At 43.6% G+C, this 22,218-nt stretch overlaps 2 protein-coding genes across 3 annotated transcripts in view; one reads left to right on the top strand and one right to left on the bottom strand.

Moving 5' to 3' along the window:
- Positions 1-576: 576 nt before the first annotated feature.
- wrap73 (WD repeat containing, antisense to TP73) lies at positions 577-21,564 on the bottom strand. 2 transcript variants are annotated; one of them, XM_090184382.1, is made up of 13 exons: positions 21,302-21,564; positions 20,547-20,642; positions 13,825-13,977; positions 13,272-13,388; positions 7,076-7,148; positions 6,364-6,467; positions 4,203-4,289; positions 3,991-4,125; positions 2,937-3,014; positions 2,422-2,527; positions 1,910-2,035; positions 1,494-1,685; positions 577-1,101 (listed from the first exon to the last, which is right to left on the bottom strand). In XM_090184382.1, the coding sequence occupies exons 2-13, from the start codon at positions 20,613-20,615 to the stop codon at positions 971-973; spliced, it is 1,371 nt and encodes a 456-aa protein (XP_090040508.1). In that variant the 5' UTR covers positions 20,616-20,642; positions 21,302-21,564; the 3' UTR covers positions 577-970. The 2 variants fall into 2 exon arrangements, with proteins under 2 accessions (XP_090040508.1, XP_090040509.1); XM_090184383.1 differs by having other exon boundaries at positions 20,547-20,635; positions 21,302-21,437.
- Positions 12,962-22,218, top strand: part of tp73 (tumor protein p73) — a 48,289-nt gene continuing 39,032 nt past the window's right edge. The window contains exon 1 of the mRNA XM_021615823.3: positions 12,962-13,520. Coding sequence (XP_021471498.1) covers positions 13,489-13,520 — 32 coding nt within the window. The 5' untranslated portion in view covers positions 12,962-13,488. The remainder of the gene's footprint in view (positions 13,521-22,218) is intronic.

Here is a 22,218-nt window from a genome sequence, read left to right as displayed (position 1 = left end):
TGTCTTGTGGCATTGTTTCTTACACTGCAGGTTCCTGTAAACCCAGTTTGAAGTACCCTGGGGCACAAAAAAAAGACTAGCCTGCTGGCCTTAAATAGCCCAAGCTATTTAGGAGGGATATCACACCTGGCACAAATTATTGTCTAGTAGTTTTTTTCCTGCTGGGGGGTGGCCTATACCTGCACCCAGAGGAGAGTAGTTCAAAGTTCAAAGTCTAAAATTATTTTGTGAGCCTTGCGGAGGGCCCTGACCTTAAAGATCTCATCCAGGCCTGAATGTTTGACACCAAGTACCTTGCTTGCTGTGGTAATAATCACAGAAGATCCATGCTATAGATTTGAACTTTGGAAATATGGATGAATCGAGCCCTAAAGCTTTTTTGTTTTTAACAATACAGCCAGCCACATCAGCACCCCCCCCTTAATATCTGCCTGAGGAACTCAGCACTACGTTTTCACCCTTTTCCATTCTCATCCACAGCAGAACATTCCAACTGTTTGAGGCCTTCTGAGTGATTGAATGTAGACCGGAATGGTTAGACACAGTTGCTGTCTGAATCAATCATCTAAACGGGTATTCATAGCAAACTTTATTACAAAATAATTGTTACCTCTAGACTTTACATTTTTACAAACACAATACTTCAAATAATTAAATGACAGATATTTGACAAATGCACTTTGTAAACATCTCTTAAATACTACAGGAACTTGGACCTCAACTACACCTGCCCTATATTGTGATCCTCCCCTAAATAAGTCGAACGTTACCTGCAGGGATGGCTGACACTGACCAGTGCAAGTACACATGACCACAGTTTAATGGCCATAGAGTTGACTGTCAGAGCAGCACTTTGGAATTCTTCTGGTCATGTGCAGACCACAGCCCTGATTGAGTATGGGCTCAGACAGTCTTTGGAGTACTAATCTTAATGCTCTGGCCCCCATAGGAGAGAGTACGTGGGGTTCTCTCACTTGACGTCGTCGTCCTCCTCCTCCTCTTCCCCAACCTCCATGTAGCACAGACACAGTTGCTCTTTCCCCAACAGAATCAAGGAGTCTCCACTGCAGTGCCAAGTCACTGACTGCACCTGGAAACCACCTAGGAAGGAGGGACACACGAGGTGTTAAGGACCTCCACCTACTGCTCACATATGCCAAGCTGAAGTGTCCCTACCAGTGTACTGTTCCTCCATTTCAGTGTTCCCCCATACCTCTTCGAGTACCCCCAGCTCTTCCACTCAGTTGTTCTAGCGGAGTACTTGATTTAACTTGGTTTGGGAAACAGTCCTATTTCTATTACTGTGTAGTTTGCAGTGACCTGATGAATATCCATTTGGAATGTAAATATTGTTAACCAATAAAAGTACACAGAGCATTTGACTGTGCTTGACTACTTCTTTTACAGTTTTATTACAACCCATGATAAGTGATGTGTGTTTGACTTCACATGCTATGAGGTTTGTGGTGAGGGCCGGGTCAGAGCTACAGTACCTTCAGCAGGGACCTGGACAGAGACGCAGCCTGCGGGGGACCAGAGGTAGAGCTTGGCGTTGCCGGTGCAGAGGGCCAGACGGGGCCGACGGGGGTCCCACTGGAAGCAGCGCACGGCCGACGTCTGCTCCAGAACAGCCAGGAGCCCCAGCCTCTGCATGTCCCATACCCACACCACGCAGGCCATGTTGTCTACAGGGATAGACACACAAACCCTAGTCAGCACCATCATTGCCACCATACAATTAAATGGGACTAGTAATTATGTGACAGCCACCAAATGCTACACAAACTATTCAGAAAATGATTGACATCATCTAACCCTGGTTGGTAAAGGGTCATTTTGTGAGTGTGGGTCTGCAGGGTTTACACCTATGGCTAGTAGAGCAACGTTCCAGTGTGAATCTGTCCCTTACCATTCTTCGTGGCCAGGTAGCGGTTGTCCGAGCTGAATGCAATGGAGGAGACCCCGACTTTAGGGTTGGCACGGTCCAGGTCAGGTTTGACCACAGGTACCTGGACTGGCAATGGGCAGATCTCATCTACAACAGAGGAATGCGCCACAGAAGCAGGATCAATAAGTCAGACAATTTTGACAGTGATATAGCCTGTGATAAAACCTTATTTTCCAGTGTACTAATAAAAATTATGCTGAATATGGGTTATTATACCATCTCAATTTCATCTATTCCAAATTGCATATTTTCTTAAGGTTGGGGTTTAATGAAAGAGTTATAGCTGCATATGTTGCATATTTAATTAAATATACACTCCTGTTGGCTAATATCCACTGCCAGGTGTGGCGTGATGAGGTGTGCTTACATTTGCTCTGTGTGTTGAAGAGGGTGCTCCCCATAGTGATGTGGTGTGCTTACATTTGCTCTGTGTGTTGAAGAGGGTGCTCCCCATAGTGATGTGGTGTGCTTACATTTGCTCTGTGTGTTGAAGAGGGTGCTCCCCATAGTGATGTGGTGCTGAATGGACAGGTCCGCACTCCCCACCACTGGCTTCCTCTCCACCTCCTTGTAGACCACCTGACAACACAAGCTCCAGTCAGTCACCTGGCATGGTCTACACTTCCTCAGCTACACCCAAGCATTAAAGTGCCCAGTTAGGTAAATAATGGTCCTTTCGCAGCACTTGCTCACAATTAAAAGCATTGTGTTTCAAGCAATTACATATAAAGCAGTAGAGGGAGACATGAAATGGAGTGTGAGTATTGTAGCAGAGGGGACGGGGATTTTTAAGCCTAGAGACAATTCAGACATGGATTTTGCCTGTGTGTGCGCCATTCAGAGAGTGAATAGGCAAGATGATTTTTTAAGTGCCTTTGAACGGGATATGGTAGGTGTAAGGCGCCTCAGCACGTTAGGTCGTCACATAACCCCTCAGCACGTTAGGTCGTCACATAACTGACATGTACTCATTGGAAAGAGTACTCACAGCTTTAGTATTGTTGATGGTGGCTGGGTGGTCAAACTCAGTCACTTTCTTCCAGGTGATGTGGTTTAGGATCCGGACCTGATCAAAACCACCAGGTAAGCCCACAGTCATACCACCAACTCCATGTCCCTATAGTCTAAAATAGCTTCAATTTATTATATTATTTTCTACATGACTATGGGACGATATTCCAGACACAAAATGCATTCTCCATTGAAAGTGCTTTCATTACAGGACTACGCCTAATCTGTGTCTGGGAAACCAGCCCCAAATGTTTGGAATGGGACTTGACCAATAAATCACTTCTCTGTAAAGGCCTATGCACGATAGTAGGTAAGAGTTTCTTTTCAGGAACCACATCAATATAATCTACACCCGCGTTAATTTTGCCAGCTATTTTAGATTTAGTCTTAAAATATATTTCAGTTATCAGTCACATAGTCAGTGCATTTTATCCAATACATAACTACAACTTTCTGCTTACCTTGTGTGCAGATACCCTTGTCCAACTAAGCCCACTATCCCCTCGTATACCTTAGCTGTCAATATTGCTATTGTGGCAGATTTTAGCCAATACCAGGAATAATAAACCATATGGCTATAAAGCCTTGGCTACAGGTTCAACAATTCAGAGCTCTGATTTTCTCCCCATCATAACTGTCGGAGGGGGGTAAATAAGTGATTTCCTTGAAAAGGGGACAAGACGAGCTTTCCAACAAAGTATTATGTCAGAAAAAAGCAACTTGCATTTGTGGAACCGCAAGAATGGCAACATAGATGAAATACAGCACACATGAATGACCATTAGGCTCATGTGGAATTCTCATCTAGTTACATTTTCAACAACTAAAATGAAGTAATTTGTAATGTCCCCCCCCCCCCCCCCCCAAGGCATTTCTCGTTATCGTCACTCGCTTTCATCAAGAAAAATAGGTCATTGACGAAATTAAATTATTGTTGAAGAAATTAACACGGATCTGCACAGGTTGCACAGAATGCATGTATCTGGAAGCCACCGTAAGCCTATAGAAAGAGAAGGAGACAAAGCGCAGACCTTTCCATCATAGCTGCCGATGGCCAGGAACTGGCTGCTGGGACTCCAGGCCAGAGACTTGATGCCCAGCGACCACTCATACGCACTGAAGGTGGACAGCAGCCGGCCGTCCAGCGAGTACAGCAGCACCTTGTACTGGGGAGAGAGCACACACACTCTCTCAGGGTTCCCACTCTGTCAACATATTGTCAACAAATTTTCCAATGGCTTACCTCCAAACAGCTGTCCCATACAGCCAGAACACAGCCGTTAGGAGACCACTCCACCCCCGCCAAGTCCTGGGTCTCTGTTTCAAAGTGCTTTGAAAGGTAGACAGGGGAGGTCAAACAAGAGGATACAGACAATTAGCAGAAAATAGACCGGGACAAACTGTGCATCTGTACAGGTGCATCGGTTGTTTGGGTCCCACTTTACAATGTGTCAAAATGTACAAAACATTAGGAACATGAGCTCTTTCCATGACAGAATGACCAGGTGAAAGCTTTGATCCCTTATTGATGTCACTTGTTAAATTCACTTCAAATCAATGTAGATGAAGGGGAGGAGACCGTTTTAAAGGATTTTAAGCCTTGAGACATGGATTGTGTATGTGTGCCATTCAGGGGGTGAATGGGCAAGAAAATATTTAAGCGAACTGGATATGGTAGTAGGTGCCCGGCGCACCAGTTTGCATGTCAAGAAATGCAATGTTGCTGGGTTTTTCACACTCAGTTTCCAGTGTGCAAGAATGGTCCACCACACAAAGGACATCCAGCAAACTTGACAACTGTGGGAAGCATTGGAGTTAACATGGGCCAGCATCCCTGTGGAACGCTTGACACCTTGTCAAGTCCATGCCCCGATGAATTGAAAGTGTTCCTAATGTTTTGTAAACTCAGCAAAAAAAAAAGAAAATGTCCTCACTGTCAACTGCGTTTATTTTCAGCTAACTTAACGTGTAAATATTTGTATGAACATAAGATTCAACAACTGAGACAAACTGAACAAGTTCCACAGACATGTGACTAACAGAAATGGAATAATGTGTCCCTGAACAGGGGGTGGGGGGGGCAAAATCAAAAGTCAGTCAGTAGCTGGTGTGGCCACCAGCTGCATTAAGTACTGCAGTACATCTCCTCCTCATGGACTGCACCAGATTTGCACCAATGCACCTGCAAGTTCCCGGACATTTCTGGGGGGGGAATGGCCCTAGCCCTCACCCTCCGATCCAACAGGTCCCAGACGTGCTCAATGGGATTGAGATCCGGGCTCGTCGCTGGCCATGGCAGAACACTGACATTCCTGTCTTGCAGGAAATCAGCCATACTGCTCGTTCTGTGCGTGGTGGCATTGTCATGCTGGATGAGCCTGCAGGAAGGGTACCACATGAGGGAGGAGGATGTCTTCCCTGTAACGCACATCGCTGAGATTGCTTGCAATGACAACAAGCTCAGTCCGATGATGCTGTGACACACCTCCCCAGACCATGACGGACCCTCCACCTCCAAATCGATCCCGCTGCAGAGTACAGGCCTCGGTGTAACGTTCATTCCTTTGACGATAAACACAAATCCGGCCATCACCTCTGGTGAGACAAAACCGTGACTAGTCAGTGAAGAGCACTTTTTGGAAGTCCTGTCTGGTCCAGCGACGGTGGGTTTGTGCCCATAGGTGACGTTGTTGCCGGTGATGTCTGGTGAGGACCTGCCTTACAACAGGCCTACAAGCCTCTCTAAGCCTATTGCGGACAGTCTGAACACTGATGGAGTGATTGTGCGTTCCTGGTGCAACTCGGGCAGTTGTTATTGCCATCCTGTACCTGTCCTGCAGGTGTGATGTTCGGATGTACCGATCCTGTGCAGGTGTTGTTACACGTGGTTTGCCACTGCGAGGACGTTCAGCTGTCCATCCCGTCTCCCTGTCTTAGGCATCTCACAGTATGGACATTGCAATTTATTGCCCTGGCCACATCTGCAGTCCTCATGCCTCCTTGCAGCATGCCTGAGGCACGTTCACGCAGATGAGCAGGGACCCTGGGCATCTTTCTTATGGTGGTTTTCAGAGTCAGTAGAAAGGCCTCTTTAGTGTCCTAAGTTTTCATAACTGTGACCTTAATTGCCTACTGTCTGTAAGCTGTTAGTGTCTTAACGACAGTTCCACAGGTGCACGTTCATTAACGGTTTATAGTTCATTGAACAAGCATGGGAAACAGTGTTTAAAACCTTTACAATGAAGATCTGTGAAGTTATTTGGATTTTTACAAATTATCTTTGAAAGACAGGGTCCTGAAAAAGGGACATTTCTTTTTTTCTGCTGAGTTCATCAAACTAAAATGTAAATCCCCAAACTTTTTTTGTGGACACTCCCGTGATGGGAGCTCTGAGTGGCACTCACCCTCAGTAGGTGCCAGTCGTCACACACAAACACGCTAACATAGTCTCTGCAGTCGCGGCGCTCCGCTAGGGCCATGTAGCAGCCGTCCCTGCTGAAGTCTATCCCTGGAACCACAGACCAGGGGGGAAACAATGCACAGGAAATGCTTTTTAACATAGTCAAAATCTTTCCCCACACAAGCACACCTGACTCAACTACTCATCATCTAGTCCTTGTACAAAAACAATGTTGGGAGAGGACAATTTTCAGAAGCAAAAGTGATATGCTTTAGACCTACATTATGTTCATCTAGGTGACACGTGTCCAAAATGATTTGTGGTCATTTAGTCGTCATGTTAACCTATAGCGTTGCTGTGGTGTACAGCACAGTCTATTGAGTGTAACTATCAAGAGGCCTTCAGCAGCAAGTGGTTGGCATTGCTGGATTATTTATACAGTGGATCCAACGGTGCTTGGGTCACGTGGTGGTGGTGTGTGAACCTTTGGGTAGTGGTTGGAGCCCAAGACAGTAACTCCACTGGCTGCTGACAAACAGGTTTTGGCGAGCATGCACCATTTACTGAAGAGGGCTCCAGCTGTCAGCAGATGGCCCATAGGCCTTAAGGTCAAGGGACAGGGAGGGACGCGATTCACCAGCCCATGTGTCAAGCCAGTCAGTGCGGCCCTGTCCCCAAGTCCTCTCGCTGAAAAACACACACACTCACGTACTTACCCTTCTGACATGCCTTGGGGTACTTGATGTAAGATACGGCTTTGGTGCACAAGGACCAGACGGTAACTCTCAGCTGTCAAAAAAAAAAGAAACAAAATGTAACAAACTATACCTCATCTCCCAGTGAAAGGTTAGCTAGCACAGGGGAATAGCCTACAAAGACTCAACCGTCCAAAAACAGACACCTTTGATCCGCGATCAATTATTTTGAATGTCTACGCCCGTTTAATAAAGCAAACCGCATCGCCGTTTGCACCCCATGCCCGCTCTTCATTGGCAACATGGCCTCTTCCTCTGTAAGAGGAGCTGGATGGAGGCTTTAATGGTGGTAAGTGTGGAGCTCAGAGCAGGGCGTCAACAACAGCCGCCTATTAATAAGAGCTCAGTCAACTCTTCGACTAATGAGACCGCTGAGAGCTCCTCGCTATCCCTGCCACTCCTTCCGTTTCGGTTTTATACCAAACGCAGCAGTCACCCCGTTCGGCTTCAACACAGCCCCTGGGGGACTCCGTGTCGGTCTGTGGAAGAGATCCACGAGGGTCTTCGTGATGGATAAGACTGAGAAGAGCGGTTGTGCTGAATGGTTAAACCACTCACAAGGGAAAGTTCTAAATCTAAATCACTACAATAATGAAATCTCTAGCCTATCCATTAATAACAGCAGTTAAGTACAAGTACAAGCTTTATCGGTTACCAGCAGAACTGGACAATAGAAACAAGGCCAATGCCAGTCTGTCTACCCGTAAAGATTCACGTCACCCCTGCCCTCCAAAATCATCCGAGATGAGCTTTACACATCGCAGCACACAACCAGCAGGCGGACAGTAACATTCTGCATCTAGCCCTCCAAGAACCAAGACCAGCATGTGACAGGTCCTGCACTCCTAGTTTCTTCCTCGTTTAGTCGTGATCAGAAAAACAAAGGTGTTCATGTGAAAACATTGAAACTACATATGCTTTGTTAAAAAGAACATAACTAGGTCTATACTGTAAGATGCACAATATAGTATTTGTATTCAGCCTAGAGCGAGCCTAGTTATTGTTACTCCTAAAAGTAAAAGCCAGAACAGTAGTCATTCTACGCCATCCAAATGACATTACGGCTATGTAGCCTACCACCACAAGCATGTTATGGGTGTAAAATGCAAGGCCTACATATTTTCTTTTACAACCTAGTAAGCCAATATAAATGTGCATGCATACACTTCTCCGCACCCTGTCTTATCATACTTTGAATACTAAGCCTGTGCAAATGCTGGACTAAACTAGTCTCGGTGATCAGCCAAAACTTATGTGGCTTCATAACAATAAATAAGCTTGAGACAGAAGTGACAAAGTCGAGGGTTGTCAATTCGAGTGTGAACTGTAATCAAGACCCTCAGCCTCTGTGCGGCCTTGGTAGGCGGCGGCTTATATGGTGTGCATGTCAGAACTCACATCGACACTCCCAAAATACCAATTAAAACTTAATTCAGGGTTCTCCCTTTGCCTACACTTACCTTCCTGTAAGAGAAGTGCAAACATCTGAAAACTACACAACTGTATGAAGAAGGATATGAACTTTAAATAGCTCTAGCATGGCATGCTTTCCCTGATTTTCTAACTAGGGCTCACTTTCTCACTCAGGGGAGGAAGGCATTCAGGCAGGAGTCTGTCTGATCTACTGGCTGTTGCTTCCCTGGGTAAGGGTCTAACTGACCAGGGCATGCTCCTGAGGTACCAAGACATCCAGCTGTGGCCTGTCATTACACCCACAAGCCCCCCCCCCCCCCCCACAGATCCATGGAAACTACCGTCAACACAGCTCAACACAGTTCTTCTTGGACAACTTGTACCCCACCACATTGACATGGGGGGGACTGGGTTGGGAGGTGGTCTGGGGGGGGGGGTGTAACTTTAAACTGGGAAGAGGGAGGGAGCGGCACATATGTAAAATAGGTGAGAAATGCTTCTCTGTGTTGCCTGGCATGCCAGTCTGGGGCACTGAAGCTGGTAAAACTACACCTTGGAAGCAAACTGGGAGCAGTAGACTGGTGTTTCAGTCTCTAGGACAGAGACAAGATGGTCCAAGAGCAAATAAAGCCGCTTCTGTTTAGCCATCAGAATAAAGGGACACAAATAATGCTTTGTATTGGCCTTCACAGCATGATCATCAGGTTTAGGCTTCTTTTCTAGGAAGTTTGTTACAGTGCATTCAGAAAGTATTCAGACCCCTTGACTTTTTCCACATTTTGTTTACATTACAGCCTTATTCTAAAATGGATTAAATAGTGTCCCCCCCCCCTTCAATCTACACACAATACCCCATAATGACAAAGCAAAAACAGGTTTAGAAAATGTTGCACATTTATTAAAAATACAACTGAAATATCACATTTACAAGTATTCAGACCGTTTACTCAGTACTTTGTTGAAGCACCTTTGGTGGCGAGTCTTCTTGGGAATGACGCTACAAGCTTGGCACACCTGTATTTGGAGTTTCTTCCATTCTTCTCTGCAGATCCTCTCAAGCTCTGTTAGGTTGGATGGGGAGCATCGATGCACAGCTATTTTTAGGTCTCCCCAGAGATGTTCGAACGGCTGGGCCACTCAAGGACATTCAGAGACTTGTCCCGAAGCCACTTCTGCATTGTCTTGGCTGTGTGCTTAGGGTCGTTGTCCTGTTGGAAGGTGAACCGTCGCCCCAGTTTGAGGTCCTGAGCGCTCTGGAGCAGGATCTCTGTACTTTGTGCCGTTCAGCTTTCCCTCAATCCTGACTAGTCTCCCAGTCCCTACAGCTGAAAAACATCCCCACAGCATGCTGCCACCACCATGCTTCACTGTAGGGATGGTACCAGGTTTCCTCCAGACCTGACACTTGGCATTCAGACCAAAGAGTTCAATCTTGGTTTCATCAGATCAGATAATCTTGTTTCTCAAATTTCTTCAATTTAAGAGTGATAGAGGCCAGTGTTCTTGTGGACCTTCAATGCTGTAGACATGTTTTGGTACCCTTCCCCAGATCTGTGCCTCGACACAATCCTGTCTCGGAGCTCTACGGACAATTCCTTTGAACTCATGGCTTGGTTTTTGCTCTGACATGCACTGTCAACTGTGGGACCTTACATACAGGTGTGTGCCTTTCCAAATCATGTCCAATCAATTTAATTTACCACAGCAGGACTCCAATCAAGTTGTAGAAACACCTCAAGGATGGTCAACGGAAACAGGACGCATCAGAGCTCAATTTCAAGTCTCATAGCAAAGGGTCTGAATACTTACGTAAATAAGGTTTATTTTTTAAATAAATTAGCAAAAACGTCAAAACCATTTTTCGCTTTGTCATTATGCGGTAGTGTGTGTGTAGATTGATGACGTGAAAAACGTATTTAATCCATTTTAGAATAAGGTTGTAACGTAACAACGTGGGAAAGGGGTCTACATACTTACCGAATGCACTGTATAAGCAGGGAGGCCATGTGTCGACGAGAAGACAGCACATTTTACAGAGTTGTAGCAGAGGTGCCTGCTAGGGTGTTGTGCTGACTGGCAGGGTGGATGGAGGGCCTAAACCGTGGTTACCAGCTCACAACAGTACTGGTTCACTTCCCATTGGAGGAATTAATTTGACTTTGTTTTATTTATCCTGTTTAAAGCTCTCCCACAGCCTTGTTCTAAACATAACCTCACAGGAGTTATGCCTCAAGCCCTCAACTTAACCCTAGAAAGAACAGGCCCACTGGGACAAGAAAGGCTACACTTGATAAACAGGACCAACTACACCGCAGAATCCCTGACAGCAAATCACAAATCCATCAGCTCCTCCTGTGGCAGCACTTTTTATATGCGAGAGAGAATTAGTGATGCTGCGACTCCTGCGAGGAATCTTTGCATAGACCTATCTGTCAGCAATGGATAAGTCCATATGCATTCCCCATCAGAGACGGTCTCTCAACCCGATATAGACACATTTCTCCTGTTACAGCCTTATAATTCCCCCGTGGATTGGAGTGCGGTGTAGCCAGGCGTCAGTCTGGATGACTGATTGTCGATTGTCAGAGTAGAGCTGTGGCAGCTACTTGGGTTCACAGTTTCTCTGATAGCTAACGCTGCCAACATGCTACGCGCTAGCGGGGATCCAGCGCCGCCGGCCAGGCACGCAGCTAACCTGATCCCAACAATGCATAAACCATTAGAGGTATATAATGTTCGTGCCGGCCTAGAGTGGATGTCTTCCACACTGGTTTTACAGCTCGCTCAGCTGGTTTGTTGGATTAGCAGTGAATATGTGCAGCATAGTGCTAGTGGAGAGAATCAGGAGTGGGAATTCAAACATGTATGGCTTTTTGATTCGAACATACAATGAGGGTAAAAGTCATTTTACAAACACCTATTTGAATGACATCGGGCCTATCCATGAAGCTAGTCCTAATTACCAATGTTAAGTCACTTCTGAAGAGTGTAATACGATAGGCAACCCACTAAGACAGCCAAGAGACTCCAGGATGTCCTGCTAACTTGTAAGAACATGGAGAATGCAATAGACTAATCAACTTTCCAATTGTCCTTTATGTACAGTAGCGAGAGGCCGTAAACTAAATCACATAACGCATGCAAGATATGGTGTAAGACAATTTTAGCATCAAAAAAGCTGCTTGTTAACCATTTGAAATCATTTGTACATGGACAAAAAGCGCAAAGCAGTGCAAACTGTGGTGAGGGCTGGAGGTAAGATCAGATCCGGATACTGGCTCACGCCGCGGCCTGCTGCTCCGGCGACTCTCCCACGCGAAATGGCATATCTACAGAGATGAACGTAAATCCAAACCCTCGTCTAGCACCATCAGCTGTTAACTGACAAATTGCACCCATGTATCAAAACAGTCAGTGGGGAGAAAAGAAAACACACAGTCACACACACACACACAGTGGGTTCAACACACAGCAGCTGTCCCCTAACAAGTTAATATAGCATCTTGTTCATGAGCTCCCGGCTGAAACTGAGCCCTGATACGAACACCAGTCTGGCACAGCCATAATGAAATCTTTGTGGAGGGGTGAAGGTGAGGTCAGCAGCACTGGGCAACGCGGGCGTCATCACCCCTAGACTTTTGGTAAACAGGCTTGGCACCCCAAATGTGAAAACAGGGTATCTTGCATGAGTTCTGAGCCATACAAGGCAACAAACAGGGGGGGCTACTTGAACTTATCCAATAAGAAATGCACATTTTCTGTTGCAAAATGTATTTGTTTTACATCTTCCCCAAATCAACAACTGACAATTGTTCCCTTCTCAGAATTTAATGGAAAGAGCAGACAGACCCAGGAGCAGACAGACCTAGGGAGACTCCATTCTATTCCTGTGTTTGTTGAAGAAGCAGACAGACAAAGCAGAAATGTCAGACACTTGCACTCCCTGCTCCCTCTCAAACCTCCAGACACAGTTGTGCCTGGGCCCCGGCACCTGTCAGTGAGTCTTGGAGTCGGGTTCGGGCGTCAGGCGAGCCCCGCCATGGCACGGTGCCCAAGTCGTAACCCAAACAGGCGGGCGAGGACGAGTGCAGCCCACTCCCCCCTCTGATACCTAGGGACAAATATGCTCCCAACAAGCCAGACTGCACTTTCACCTACAGTCCTTGCAGACGTGCAAAGCAAGCTGCGATGTCGTCACACCGACACTGGTTTGGTTCCAGCAAGCATGTTCATTCAAAGTCTAAACTAAATCAGAAAACTCACCACATTAAAAATGTCTAAGTGTGGCTGAATTTCACAGCCTATTGGATGTGTGACAAAACACATGGGATGGATTGTCATCTTCCAAGAATATAACATAAATATCTACAGCCCAATTCCGTTTCTCCCCCTGTACACTTCCACCATGGATTTCAAAGGGAGGGAGTAGTGTACGGAGGAACATGGTGAAAACCCACTTAAGCACAGGCTTACACCAATCCAGTGCTTTTTAAATGATTCAAAAGGGAATGAACGAGTGCACACGTCAGGGAGGAGAAACGAAATAGGACTCGGAAGGAACTTCATTCGTGTGTCGAGGATATGACAGAACACTAGCTGGAGTAAGTGAAATCAGGCATACATTTGTCAGGTGGGGCAGGGTCTGGTGTCTGCTGTCTATTTTCAGGTCTCCTCCTTCATTATGGGCAGCAACAGTCGACACCAGACAGAAACACAAACACACTCCTAGTGACTTCACACTTACATGGAACTCTGTGGTGTTGAGAATGTGACGTCCGTCTGGGCTCCAGCGCGAGGAGACTAGTCCTATCGAGCCCTCGTCAATCTTACAGTACCAGTCGGGCTGCTCTAGAGACCACACCTGAGAGGAGAGAGAGATTGCGAGAGAAGGACAACTGCCTTTCCCTGAGCTCAACCTGTACTCAAATCTTTGACCATACCAAATCTGACCCAGAGACGAAATGAAAGACTGGAGATGGTTACCTCTGCAAAAGTAAGCTGTTCTTTTTGCACAGTGCATTTGATCTTAACACTGTCTCAAATGAGGGGTCATTTCCCTTTCATTACAAAATGGTCAGTAATTATCTACTTAAATTCCACTTTATCTGTGCAAGTTGTTGATTTATATTTGTACACTTTATTCCCAGTTTAATTTCCCACATTCTGTATATTTAAGCATCCATCAGTCTGAACAAGCTAATTCAGCACCAAAAAATATTTAAAAAAATACACCAACTGTCATTATTGGACAAATGAGATAAAAACAATATGCACTAGCCTAATAGAGGAGCGCATACCTGCACTAGTCCCCTCTTGTACATGGCACAGAGGATGAAGAGCGAGTCAGAGGACCACTCCATGTGGACTATCTGGTCCAGGCAAGTGTAAAGGTGCAAGATCTGTAGGGTGTTCACGTCACGCACCACCAGCCTGTACTGCACACACGTGGCCTGGGGGGGGGACAGATGGGGGGGGGACAGATGGAGAGAGACAGGCAGTGAGACAGTCAAGCAGGAAAAAAAAGTTGTGTTCCAGCACATCTGTGTACTTTTGGACTTGTTAACTCCTCGGTTGTAAGACCATGAACGTCCATCTGCCATGCCGGTTGTCAATGTTTAAAAGTGCATATTTGAGTGCATAAGTGGAGTACATACGGTGTGCATCATATTTGCACTGAAAACATTTATATGACTAGGGTACCTGCCATGCGGTGGCGGATTTAAATGCTACCAAATAAACCAAAATTCACAGACATTTGTTGCATTTTTTTCTGGTTTGTGCAAAATCATTAAGAAAAACATAAAACCAGTCTGCACAACACCAAGATGAATGGGTTTAGTCTTGACTCTTGGTTGCCAGTTTTGGGGGGGATGGGTAATGTAATGATGGTCGAGTACCAAACCAACACAAATTTGTTTCTATTTGTCTTTGTTACTTTTTGATATGAGTCTTATTTTCATATATATTTAAATAGTTTTAAATGTTATGATTATTTGCGCTGTTGCAAATGTCTGAATAAAAATTTGTTTGTGCAGAATGGTGCTTTTTTGGGGGGGGGGAGCATTCGGAAAGTATTAAGACCCCTTCTCCTTTTCCACACATAATACCCCATAATGACAAAGTGAAAACAGGTTTAGACATTTTTGAAAATGTATTAAATACAAACAGAATACCTTATTTACATAAGTATTTAGACCCATTGCTCAAAATTGAGCTCAGGTGCATCCTGTTTCCATTGATCATCCTTGAGATGTTTCTACAAGTTGAGACAGGACTGTGTCGAGGCACAGATCTGGGGAAGGGTACCAAAAAATGTATGCCGCATTGAAAGTCCAAGAACACATTCTTAAATGGAAGCAGTTTGGAAACACCAAGACTCTTCCTCCAGCTGGCGGCCCGGCCAAACTAAGCAAGCCGGGGAGAAGGGCCTTGGTCAGGTAGGTGGACAAAGAACCTGATGGTCAATCTGACAGAGCTCCAGAGTTCCTCTGTGGAGATGGGAAAGCCTACCAGAAGGACAACCATCTCTGCAGCACTCCACCAATCAGGCCTTTATGGTAGAGTGGCCAGACAGAAGCCACTCCTCACTAAAAGGCATGACAGTCCGCTTGGAGTATGCCAAAAGGCACCTAAAGGACGCTCAGACCATGAGAAACAAGATTCTCTGGTCTGATGAAACCAAGATTGAACACTTTGGCCTGAATGCCAAGTGTCACATCTGCAGGAAACCCAGCACCATCCCTACATTGAAGCATGGTGGTGGCAGCATCATGCTGTGGGGATGTTTTTCAGTAGCAGGGACTGGGAGACTAGTCAGGATCGAGGAACGGAGCAAAGTACAGAGAGCTCCTTTATGAAAAGCGCTCTGGAGCAGGTTAGGTTCACCTTCCAACAGGACAACGACCCTAAGCACACAGCCAAGACGACGCAGGAGTGACTTGGGGACAGGTCTCTGAATGTTTTTGAGTGGCCCAGCCAGAGTTCGGACGTGAACATCTCTGGAGAAACCTGAAAATAGATGTGCAGGGACACTCCGCATCCAACCTGACAGAGCTTGAGAGGATCTGCAGAGAATGGGAGAAACTCCCCAAATACAGGTGTGCCAAGCTTGTAGTGTCATACCGAGAAGACTCAAGGCTATTATCGCTTCAACAAAGTACTGAGTAAAGGGTCTGAATACTTACAGTACCAGTCAAAAGTTTGAATGGGTGCGTGTGTCCAAGTGTTTTTTTTTTATTTATTTTTTCACCATTTTCTACATTGTAGAATAATAGTGAAGACATGGAAACTATGAAATAACACAAGGAGTAACAAAAAAAGGGTTAAACAAATCAAAATATATTTTAGATTTGAGATTATTCAAAGTAGCCACCCTTTACCTGACAGCTTTGCCCACTCTTGACATTCCCTTAACCAGCTTGATGAGATAGTCACCTGGAATGCATTTCAATTACTGGTGTGCCTTGTTAAAGTTACATTTGTGGAATTTCCTTCCTTCATAATGGGTTTGGGCCAATAAGTTGTGTTGTGACAAGGTAGGGGTGGTATACATAAGATAGCCCCTATTTGGTAAAAGACCAAGACCATATTATGGCAAGAACAGCTCAAATAAGCAGAGAAATGACAGTCCATCATTACTTTAAGACATGAAGGTCAGTCAATCCGGAAAATTGCAAGAACTTTTAACGTTTCTTCAAGTGCAGTTGCAAAAACCACGAAGCGCTATGATGAAACTGGCTCTCATGAGGACCACCACAGGAAAGTAAGACCCAGAGTTACCTCTGCTACAGAGGATACGGTCATTAATGTTACCAGCCTCAGAAATTGCAGCACAAATAAATGCTTCACAGACACAACTGTTCAGAGGAGACTACATGAATAAGGCCATGGTCAAATTGCTGAAAAGAAACCACTCCTAAAAGGACACCAATAAGAAGAAGATTTAGAATTAGACCGGTGGAAATCTGTCCTTTGGTCTGATGAGTCCAAATTTGAGATTGGTTCCAACCACCGTGACTTTGAGACGCAGAGTAGGTGAACTAATGATCTCTGCATGTGTGGTTCCCACCGTGAAGCATGGAGGAGGCGGTTTAATGGCGTGTAGGTGCTTTGCTGGTGACACTGTCGGATTTATTTAGAATTCAAGGCACACTTAACCAGCATGGCTACCACAGCATTCTGCAGCTATATGCCATCCCATTTGGTTTGCGCTTAGTGGGACTATCATTTGTTTTTCACCAGGACAACGACCCAACACACCTCCAGGCTGTGTACGGTCTATTTGATGACCTGGCCTCCAATAACCTCCACCCAATTGAGATGGTTTGGGATGAGTTGGACCGCAGAGTGAAGGAAAAGCAGCCAACAAGTGCTCAGCATATGTGGGAACTCCTTAAAGAGAGTTGGAAAAGCATTCCAGGTGAAGCTGGTTGAGAGAATGCCAAGAGGGTGCAAAGCTGTCATCAAGGCAAAGGGTGGCTACTTTTTTGGTTAATACATGATTCCATATGTGTTATTTCATAGTTTTGATGTCTTCACTATTATTCTACAATGTAGAAAATAGTAAAAAATAAAAACCCATGAATGAGTAGGAGTCCACACTGGTACTGTGCGTAAATATTTCCATTTTTATTTAATACATTTGCAAAGATGTCTAAAAACCTGTTTTTGCTTTGTTATTATGGGTTAGTGTGTAGATTGATGATGGGGAGAAAACGATTTAATCCATTTTAGAATAAGGTTGTATCATAATGTGGGAAAAGTCAAGGGGTCTGAATACTTTCAGAAGGTAATTTATAGGCATGTTGCTACAGTGCTTCAGAAAGTATTCACACCCCTTGATTTTTTTTTACACATTCTGTTATGTTACAAAGTGGGATTAAAATTGATTTGTCTTGTCAATGATCCAAACAATACTCTAATGTCAAAGTTGGGGACAAATTCTACCTTTATTAATTAAAATGCTAATATATTGATTAAATAAGTATTCAACCATTAGTCAATAAATGTTACAATCACCTTCGGCAGCGATTACAGCTGCACGTGTGTTTGGGTAAGTCTAAGAGCTGTGCATATATTGGCCCATTATTATTCTTCTTTTTTTTCTTCTTCAAGCTCTGTATAGTTCATCTTTTATCATTGCTAGACACCCATTTTCATGTTTTGCCATAGATTCTCAAGCCGATTTAAGTCAAAACTGTAACTAGGCCAATCAGGAACATTCAATGTCATCTTGGAAAGCAACTCCAGTGTATAATTTGGCCTTGTGTTTTAGGTTATTGTCCTGCTGAAAGGTGGATTTGTCTCCCAGTATCTGTTAGAAAGCAGAATGAACCAGGTTCTCCTCTAGGATTTTGCCTGTGCTTAGATCTATTAAGTTTATTTTTTATCCTAAATAACTCCCTAGTCCTTGCCGATGACAAGCATACCCATAACATGATGCAGCCACCACTATGCTTGAAAATATGAAGAGTGGTACTCAGTGATGTCAGGACAAAACGTTAATTTCTTTGCAGTTTAACTTTAGTGTCTTACTGCAGTTTTACTTTAGTGTCTTATTGCAAACATGATTCATAAAGAACACGTGTTCAAATTAACAAAAAGGCAGAGGCCCCTGCCCCGCCTCCATCACTCTGGAAACTTCTCTCAAATCTAAGGATCCGAATCACATGGGTCATTAACCATGTTTCCATCCACAGTTTGTATGCAAGTAAAGTCATATTGTATAACAAAAAAAGCTGTGATCGAAACAGGAAGTTTCGTTACAATTGTATAAAAGCAGACATAATTTGTTCGTTCGACATGGTGGGATCTTTTGTGTCTGTAACATTTATTATACGAGAAAGACCAGTAGCCAAGACCTGAGTAGGCACAATCGCTATTTAACGCAACAGTTTGTGCCAAAACTATCAGGAGAGTTGAAAATGCGATAACGCACTGAACTTTAGATTTTTATTCGGTACATGAAAACGTATGCGAAAAAGTACATTGTGTGCACTACGTCGTCACACTGATTTTTATCCACAACTAGTCCCTTTGGTGGAAACGCCACTCGTGGGAAAATGCGCATATTTTCTTTACGCGCATTTTAGAATATTTGCATGAAATTTGTAGACAATTTGATGGAAACCTAGCTATGGACACACATTCACGTTTCTTTCTGTACTCACCCTCTTCTGAACTCTCAACCAATTTGATCGAAATTATGTAGCCCATGTCTCTGCGTCATTCCTGAACTGCTGCGATTTGAACTATCGATCCAAAAATATAGCCTATTTGAAGGGCCAGCTACAACCTTCTGTCTGTTGAAACGGATACTGCTGTAGCACAAGCAAGACAGTCTACACATTGCATTAGGGCAAAACAATTATTGTTGTGCGTGATGTAAACTTTACAATTTTGCTGCCATATAGCCAGTCTGCCTCCTGTTCAGACAATGTTTCCAATGACGAAAGAATTACATAAAATCGCTATTGACTGAGTGTCTTGCGACTTGATTGTTTGATATGCTGTGTAAGCTACATATAGCTTGCCTAAATAGCTGCATTTAACTCCTGAAAAAATAACATGAAATTGCCAGACCTCTTTATGTCATGCTTATGTTTGCAACAGCTTACTGTTACAATTAGCTACGTTTGATCGAACTGTTTTGTGTACAAGCGGCAGCAGAGTCAAGGAGTGACTGAGCAATGAGCAGCAGCTGAAAGGAGGTAGGTAGACTAGTGGATCCTGCATGCCCAGAAATATCTGTATATTTAGCAACAGCAAGTCACTCCATAATAAAAAATAAAAATAAAGTGTTCCTATCTCTAGAGGTTAAATAAAAAAGGACTATGGTAAGTGCCAAATCAAGTAACGGGGTTGACGATTTCATCTTAAATCAGCCATAGATCCCCTTGGATTTGGGGAATTGGAAGCTTATAGTGTGCAGGGAGGGACAATTGAATGCAAACATAATTTATAAAATGAAACTTAAAACATTTAGAGCCCATCTATAGGTAAGAGTTTTCCACAGCACAACAGAAAATGGCCAAAAAGATTAGAACCAGTTCTGACAATTAGATGTTTGAGAAAATTACTTAAAAAGGAATATTTTCACCATATTAAAATGAAAGTTCATTTCACGTAACAGGGTTGGCTTTAAAATGAGGGACATGCATTATGTGATTAGATGATTCACTAATTACATAAAATAAATATTATAATTCAGAAATTACTCAAAGCAACAAAATAACTATGGATTTACAATGATGGTGAAAGCTTGGAGACATTCTGGGGTTAAGTTAATTAAAATCTTCTTAGAAGTCGCAGAGGGACATGTCAAAATGTAGAACTCTGGCACTTTATCAATTCTTTATTCATACCATAAATCAGATTTATTGAATTGTCCATGTGGTCTACATTAAAGGGAACTTCATTTAATATAACAAGCTTTTAAATTCTATATTGATGCACAATTTCTACGTAAAATATTAAAGGGATGCAAAAGGAACTAATTTCATGGAACTCAGTAGCCTTCAATTAATAAATCATTATTGGCAGCCACACACACATCCAGTGTGGCACCTTCTTGCTCCAACCTGTATACAGTATGTATCCGTTTTCGGTTGAATTTTGTGTACAATCTTAATCATTACATTATCTACATTGTTTACCATATATGCATAGTCACTTTAACTATACATTCATACACATACTACATCAATTGAGCTGTGCTCCCGCACATTGGCTAACCGGGCTATCTGCATTATGTCCAGCCACCAACCAACCCCTCTTTTACGCTATTGCTACTCTGTTCATCATATATGCATAGTCACTTTAAACATATCTACATAATACCTCAATCAGCCTGACTAACCGGTGTCTGTATGTAGCCTCGCTACTGTGTGTGTGTATATATATATATATCTTTACTTACCTATTGTTCACCTAATAAATTTTTTGCACTATTGGTTAGAGCCTGTAAGCAATACACTTTGATTTGATTACTAAGTGTATATTGAAACAAATGATTGCTTACCAAATATTTTCCATCTGGTGAAACTCTGCACAGTTGGTTAGACTGTTTGAAGACCTCAGAGAAGTTCATCCCTGAACTTAACAAAATGACTGGTCACTGTAGAAAGGGGACATGATCATGTGATTAGTCAACAGTATACAACTCAAAAAAGCTAGCTACTCGCGGTGTTCGCCTAGTATTGAGTTATTTGGTCAATAATAACCACAAGGTGGTGACTGAGACCGTGAATGTATTTCAAGCCAAAAACCATATGCCTTCTTTGGAAGTGAAGGCTAACTGTACAGTACTACTGTAGCTAACGTTTGCTAAAAATAAAGAAACCTATGCATCTAACTAGTAGTAGTGCGTGAACAAACAAGTCGGTAACGCGACTATTAACATGCACATTGGTAGCACAGAAGAGTGTTATGGCTCTATAATGGCAAGCGAGTAGGTTTAACAGATTAGCTAGCTAAATTAGCAAAGTAGCTACACCTGTTTGGTGCCAGTTGAAATGGCTAGCTATTGACAATCAATAATTTGTTATTCCTACCAGTCGCGTAAACAAATCAGTAAATGTGAACCAATGACGAACGTCAGCTAACGTGTTTTTTGCATTCTAAGCAAGCTGGCTCAAGTTAACAGTACTGTTATCGTCAAGCTTACGTTAGCTAGCCTAGCTAGCTAGATACCGTAGTTCACTAATTCGTTACACACATATAACGGTATGTTTTATGTTTAGCGTGAAGTTTATCGTCCAAGGTTGAGCGACTCACCGGTATCCAGGGTTTGTTGAAAACTTTCCTCGTTCACATGCTATCAAACAAGTGCATGACAACAATAACTGTCTGATACTTGTTTCGGTGCGATTGATTTACCTCACCTCTGGTACCGAATGTGCAGAGTTTGCACAAGAGTCTGGTCAAAGAGCAAACTACTCTGTCACCCGACGTGGTGAGCGCGCAAAATCAAACGCACTTGATATCAAGAGCGCCATCCAATCAGCATGAAGACAGTTTTTCATTATGCCGGGAAATGTAGTTCAGCAGAGGTTACCTGGAGGAGATTCGATTATCTGTCCCGGGTTATCCCGGTGTGTGGAGTTTTATATGGTGAAAAGTGAGTGCATTCGTTTCGGAACCAGTTGCCGCGTTCAAAACAACTGAGAACTCGGAAATTTCAGACTTCAGTGCATTCAAGACAACTGGGAACTCAGGAAAAAAAAAATAGCTCAGAGTGGGAAAATTCCATTTGAACAGTCATCCAACTAGCATTTCCTAATTAAGAACTCGGGTCGCGTTTATCGGGGTAACTTGCCCCTGGAGGTGCCAGTTACCATTCAGGAGCAAAACGTTTTCAATAGTTGTTTTTAATTTATACCCAAAAAATATTAATTGGAATATAATATTGGAATGGAATATAACCAATATCATTAAATACAATTGGAATATAACATTTAATAACTATAACTTAACTAATTAATTTAGTGTAACATTGATGTGGCAACTGTCTTATGCTCTGCTATTGCACAATTCTCATTTGTACATGGGGTCACAAATAAAGCTTTCCACGTTTTGCCTGTTCACGCAATGTAAAATATGGTTTCTTGGAGACGCCAATTCCACAAATCTTCTTCTGAATATTTGCTTTACAGCCCTATATGAGGGAGTTATATTAACCTGAGCTGCAGGTA

This window comes from Oncorhynchus mykiss, chromosome 9 (genome assembly GCF_057628025.1).
Source record: "Oncorhynchus mykiss isolate SJ-2025 chromosome 9, ASM5762802v1, whole genome shotgun sequence".
NCBI lineage: Eukaryota > Metazoa > Chordata > Actinopteri > Salmoniformes > Salmonidae > Oncorhynchus > Oncorhynchus mykiss.
The sequence above is the reverse complement of the archived record's forward strand: the minus strand, read 5'-3'. Positions and strand labels throughout refer to the sequence as shown.

Bases quoted from the DNA above. Each gene is read 5' to 3' on its own strand.
- wrap73 (XM_090184382.1), bottom strand. From the start codon at position 20,615: ATGAACTTCTCTGAGGTCTTCAAACAGTCTAACCAACTGTGCAGAGTT. The intron at 13,978-20,546 runs GTAAGCAATCAT...TCCCCCCCCCAG, and splicing joins CACCAGATGGAAAATATTTG to GCCACGTGTGTGCAGTACAG. The intron at 1,102-1,493 runs GTACTGTAGCTC...CCTCCTTCCTAG, and splicing joins TGTCCAGGTCCCTGCTGAAG to GTGGTTTCCAGGTGCAGTCA.